The sequence below is a fragment of the Rutidosis leptorrhynchoides genome, chromosome 3 (genome assembly GCF_046630445.1).
Source record: "Rutidosis leptorrhynchoides isolate AG116_Rl617_1_P2 chromosome 3, CSIRO_AGI_Rlap_v1, whole genome shotgun sequence".
NCBI classification, from domain to species: Eukaryota; Viridiplantae; Streptophyta; class Magnoliopsida; order Asterales; family Asteraceae; genus Rutidosis; species Rutidosis leptorrhynchoides.
Window position 1 is genome coordinate 121,706,338 of NC_092335.1, and position 6,384 is coordinate 121,712,721.

At 37.4% G+C, this 6,384-nt stretch overlaps 1 protein-coding gene across 1 annotated transcript; it reads right to left on the reverse strand.

Moving 5' to 3' along the window:
* Positions 1–2,767: 2,767 nt before the first annotated feature.
* On the reverse strand, positions 2,768–4,846 carry LOC139896743 (probable pectinesterase/pectinesterase inhibitor 51). The gene is made up of 2 exons (XM_071879385.1): positions 3,847–4,846; positions 2,768–3,583 (listed from the first exon to the last, which is right to left on the reverse strand). The coding sequence occupies exons 1-2, from the start codon at positions 4,844–4,846 to the stop codon at positions 2,892–2,894; spliced, it is 1,692 nt and encodes a 563-aa protein (XP_071735486.1). The 3' UTR covers positions 2,768–2,891.
* Between the last annotated feature and the right edge of the window lie 1,538 nt (positions 4,847–6,384).

Here is a 6,384-nt window from a genome sequence, read left to right on the forward strand (position 1 = left end):
TTTGAGATTCAGTTTTACAGACTTTGCTTATCGTGTCGGAAATGTTAATCATACAAAGATTAAGTTTAAATTTAGTCAAAATTTCTGGGTCATCACAGATGACTTCGATTACGGTGACGCAATTCAAAACTTGTTCATGGGATCTCACGATGAAGGAGACGGCGGTTCATCGAAAAACGGAAAAGGAAATATGTATGCGGAGGCTTTCACGGCATTCGATGTAATGATGGCTCGTTTGGCCGAGTAAATCGGACCGGGTGATGGTTCCGCTTATGTGTCATCTTACAAGATAGAGAATCGGAAGAACATTTTGAAAGAGACGGTTAATGGTAAGTTGAAAAGGGCGGACCTAGATGTTGATAGGTTGGGTTTGTCTCGTGTTTACTTTTTTTCATTTGTTGATTTCACTTAGTTCGTGTGGCTTGGTTCATATTATTATCGTGTAGTATTTGATTTAGTATTGGTTAATTTGTATTAAGATTTTTCGGGTTGTTAAGGGAGACTCGTTTATAGATAGTTTTTGTTTAGATAGTCGCTTTCTAGGTGCAAGTTTCTCCGTTCCCCCGTTCTTTTGTATTCTGTTGAGGGCTTTTTCTTTATAAAACGGCCCCGTTTTATTTATTTTTTACAAAAGAGTTAAAATGTTCACTTGACGAGGGAGTACATGTGCTACCTATAAATGGCTTTTTTTTTCCTTCTATTATAATAATTATAATTAATTAATAATTTTTTTCCCGGCAAAATAACAAAAACTTTCATAAAAACGGAAAACGTTTTCGAATAGAAAACGTCTTCAACAAAATATACAAAGAAACTCCGAAGAGACTCGTACCTAGAAAGCGATAACCATGCAAACTATCTATACCGGGCCTCAACTTAACCAAACGGAAATACAAGTACGATAACAAATAACGCATATAACAAACTAACAATGACACCGAACTCAAAAACAAAAAAACACTAGGAAGCCTAATGCCGAGAACACGAGCTCAAATGTCTTGAATGAAAACGCCGAATTCTTTCATCTCGGCGCCTTGAACCAATTTTTTATCTCTCTTTTGTTGATTTTTATTTTTAAGCGACATACTAGAAATTTCACGAGGATTTAAACGAGAAATATTAGCCGGTTCGCTCTCCTCGGCCATACTCGTCATCAAAGCGTCAAAAGCCACGAACGCCTCCTTGGACATTTTACCATTCTTGTATGTCAATGCTCCGCCTTTTTTAGCTTCTAAACCTCCCGAAAATAAATTTTGGATAGCTTCCCCGTAATCCAGATCGTCAATGTTATCTTTAAGCTTATAAGAACCGGATGTGGACGCCTCACGCGCCTTCATTCGTGTAGCCAACAATTCTTCTTTCTTTCTCTTTTTTTCTTTCTTCAATCGGTCCAATCTATCTGCAGGTTGTCTTCGTTTGGTTCGGATTCGGGAACAAGAGCATCAAATTCAGCAGGACTTGGCTCCTGACTAGACCCAACAAACTGTCTGGTAGATTCAGGAACTGGGCCAGGAACATTAACAGTGTCAAACGACCCAACAGTGTTCAACTTAATTAAATCCAAATCTTTAGGCACATTAAAAAGACTAAGCAAAGCATCACCAAAATCCAAAACATCCTCATCATTTTGTAAACAAACTGATTTACCAGAATCAACATGTTTCTTAAACATTAGTGAACCTCTAGCTGCACCACCCTTCAAATCAGCATCACCACCAACCGTAGACTGCTCCTTGTTCGAACAAACCTCCTGATTACCCACATTGATCAAGGGCTCGTCAAAACTGCCAAAATGGATCCGACATCAATCATCAAGAGCATCGTTCATCGTAACACTAATGAATCGTTTTTAGTTAGACATTAAATTTTATTTATAGAGGGCCTACTTATATAGTTATATTTATCGAATACTACCTATATAATTCACGAGATGACCCTGCCACATAGTTATTATAATAATATATAAGTAATACAACATGTTATATACACCTCATAAAGTATTCTAAGAGAAAAATATCATATCATAGAGAGAGTAATCAATAACAGAAAAGAAATATATCATCAAAAATAAATTATCTACTAAGGACACATGAAGCAAGCCACATATGAGTGTGTTAAGTGTGGTCGTTGAGGCGGAAGCAGAGGAGACCAATGGCGATGATGGTAGAGAAGAGAATGACGACGGTGAAAGAGGAGACGAACGTGAGAAGTTTTCATCTGAACCTATTGGAAAGAAAAAGAGTAGTGTACGTGGTTAGATAGCAACATTAGACATTTGCCAGATGAAGTACAAAACTTGACAACACTTAATAGATAAGTCATCTTGAAATCTAATATCCTAATATTCAAAAACTGTGACATGGGTTAGTTTCAGCAAGGTTTAATCCGTACCCACCAAGTCTTGAGTCGCATAACATTAAGAGACTTTAAGAATATAAACAAGATGGTAATTTCTAATGATGAGTTCTAAACAAAGTCAACGGAGGCTAGACTGGCTAGTATACGATTGCAATGAATTTGAGCTAGGACGAAACGTCTTAGATTAGACTTCAACTTATATAGCTAAACAAGTCTCCTTCGTACAGACTCGATCATAGATCGAGTAAGCTTCAAGTTTGAATTGACAAGTCAACTAGGTCTATTCAAGAAAGATGCATTGAACTCTTAAACTGTTACAATATTCAAAAGTCTATATATCTCAGCTCTTAAGAAACTTGGAACTGTCTTATTATATATTCCAATCCAATCTCATTTTTTATAACCAGTTTCTACAGAGCTGAACTTGCCCTTCATAAGTAAGTTCTATAAAAAAAACTCAACTTGTTTTAAATTCTATCTTTAATTTAACGGGTTAAAATACAAAATAAATACCGACAGTTTTTAATATGATGTTAATTCAATAAAGAAGTAAGCCTCCATTGATCACCTTGGAGGAAGTTTCCGGTTGAATACACATTAACATGATCAGCCGGAATCCGGCTACTCCAGTTCACTCGTGCAGACAAATCCGAACCCTTACCACTATTTTCAAACTCCCCATAATAAAGTGTCTTCAACGCAAAATCACCCGTCCATGGCATCCACCCTTGTGGCGCAATCAACGCCTCCATATTACAGTTAATAAACACCGTCCTCGAAAACTCCTTCCATGGTCTTCCAAGATAATTCTTGTGAACTTTTGGCTTACTATTGTATAACTTCATGTACTCTTCAGTCCCATTAATCAAACAGTTTCGAAATACAAACCCTGTTGACTGTGCAGGATCAATTCTTCCGTGTGCAGTTACTGCATTGTTCTCTCCCTTTTCGGGTTTGAGCTGACGTGGACGAACGAGGATGGTACAGTCTTGAAAGATTGAAGCTGAGTTGCCAAATATGAAATCAACATTGCCTTCGATGTGACATGATTTGTAGAGCTGGCGAAGTGAGTGGGCGTAAAGTGTGTCTTGATTGCCTAGAAACTCGCAGTTTTCGATGATGGATTGGTCACTGTCGGACCGGAATGCTACGGCTTGGTGCGCGTCTGGACCGGCTGTGTTCTCTATGGTTAACCCACTTGCCATAAATCCATCTCCAACAACCCCTGTTGTAAGCATAAAAAAAAAAAATACAAAGTAATAAATAAACTTTAGAACCTAACTAAATCAAATCAAAATCTTTTAAGCATAAGAAAACAAATTTTTAAAATTAGTTGCTATTATTAATATTAATACGGCAGACAAGTATTGTAAAGTGAAATAATTGACACATACTTATGTATACAACAATTTTTTGCATTAAACTTTAAACTACGTTTATAAATACTGTAATAAAATTACGTTTAAATCTAAAATTCTGGTGACTTACCAAAAGTAGCCGTATTATACGTAGAAAGCCCAGGCTGGCCCACATTTAAATTACCGGTAATTACCGTCTTACCCATCCCATCACCCAACACGACCACATTCTGTTTCTCCAACCCGACCCGAACCGTTTCCTCGTAAACCCCTTCCTTAACCAGTATCACAAACTTCTTCCCAGACCCCCAATCCGGAGCCCCATTAACAGCCTCTTGAACCGTTCCATAATCACACCCTCCACCTTTACACACCGTCACATCCGGTTTTAACCCAACCGGAACCCCTAACCGGGCTCCACCGTCCCCAGCCCCACCGCTCTCCCAAAACCCATCCCTTTCTGTTTTTGGAGCACTCCACGACGTCGTTTCATCACCGTATAAATCATAGGATCTCATTAAACTCAACGCGTTACTCGTGTAACCGATTAATGTATTCAGAAACGACATCGTTTGGTTAATCATCTTCGTATCGTTCACGTATTTTAACGCGGACCAACAGTCGTACTGGTAAGCTAATCCCGCACTAGTCCAAGCACGCCCGTGCTTCATTTCAATTCCGCCACGTGGAAACACATCAGCCGTAGATTTTAATCGGTAATCTGAATTCCTTAAATGCTCGATGCAGTTATTAGCAGCGGTTACGTGATCTACGATTCCCTTTGATGAATTTAAGATCGATTGGACCATTGATTGAGCTGTATGTAAGTTTTGTGATGAAACGGTTAATGCAGATTGAATTAGTTCGATTGAAGTTCTTATCGGGTAGGGTTTAAGTGACGATTCGCATAGTTGTTGGTTTCTGGTAGCTTTACAAGCTTGTTGGATCAGATCTGTGGATGACTGTGAGTCTATTTTTGACGGTGGGTGGATGTGTCGGCGGTTTGCGGTGGTGGTGGTTGGGTGGAGGTAAATGAGAAGTGAGATGAAGAATATGGAGACGATAGACATTGTAAGAATGATGATGCGGAATGTTGTAATTGGGTGGTGAATTGGTTTTCTTCGATGCATTATTGGATTGAATTATTGTATTTATAGTGTGATTTGATGTGAAGTTAATGGTGGAATTAAATGGGGTTAGTGGTTTAACAATTTGGAAGGTAGTGGGTTTTGGAGTGGGATGGCGTGAGAATGGAATTGGGTGGTGAAATCACGGATTCCATAGGAGGTAATGGTACACTACAGTCTGTTGCAGTATACAGACAAGTTTTGATCACAAGCTAAAAAGTGAAGATACTTTTGACTATTTTTATCTAAGAATGTGTATGGCTCGTGAAAATAATTATATTTATTGGGTATGGGCTTAAAAATTAAGGATAAAACCTTTAAAATGAAGATTTTTTTACGACTTAACTACATTTTGGTCACTGTGGTTTATCAAAAATTGCAAGTTTAGTCACTATGATTTATTTTTTGCAAGTTTGGTCAATGTGGTTTCAAAAGATTACAATTTTAGTCACTTACATTGACAGACGTTAGTTTCGTCCGTTTGAATTAATCATGTGTTGCTCACATGAGGGGTAATTTCGACAATTCATCTTCATCATGTGTTGCTCATGTGCCACCTCCATCATCTCTTTTATCCCCTTTTTATTTTCTAATTTTACTACCAACCTTCATCTTCCCAATTAATACTTACAAATCAAAACATCTCAAAACTACAAACTGAATTAAAAACCAACAACACATATATCATAAAACAAAATTTGAAAGTTAAAATTATGGAAATACAACTACTCCGTATAACATTATATATATCCTCGGTTTCTAACACTCACCCGAAGCAACCAAATTTAGATCTAAACGAAACCCAGATCCAAACGAAACCAAGATCTAAACGAAACCCAAATCACGAATACCAGTAGTTGGCCGGAGCTCCATCACCGTCAATTTGAAAGAAGTAAACGATTTGTGGATGACGTGAACCAGTGTTACATCGATGAACCAGTGTAACTCTTATTGTAACTCCGATTTCGAACAAAACGAACTGATCTTGATTATATCTTATTGTAACTCTTTTTTCAAACAAAACGAACAGATCTTGATTATGAAGTTTTGAGTCTTGCAGCTTTTGCAGGTTACGTCGTTGCCAAATTCGAAGAAACCCTTAAATTGATGTGATAGCAAACGAAAGATACTAAGAGGGTGGATCTGAACATATATTTTGTGGATGAATTCAAGATCTGAAACGGTCCTGTGAGATAAAACCGTTGGTGGATGAAATAATCGAAATAAAATCGAGACCCTTAAATCGGTGGTGGTTATATTTTTTCTTCTCATAATAATGGAGCTTTAAACAAATCAAAATAATACAGGTGGACATTCTAACAAATTGATAATTCATTTTAATGACTGTGTTTGAACCAAATGCGTTCTTTTTTGTGCGTGTATCTGTGTGTGAAATTGTATACATGTGAAATTGTAGTTTTAGGGTGTTTTATTTGTATTAATTTGGGGAAGATGAAGGTTGGTAGTAAAATTAGAAAATAAAAAGGGGATAAAAGAGATGATGGAGGTGGCACATGAGCAACACATGATAAAGATGAATT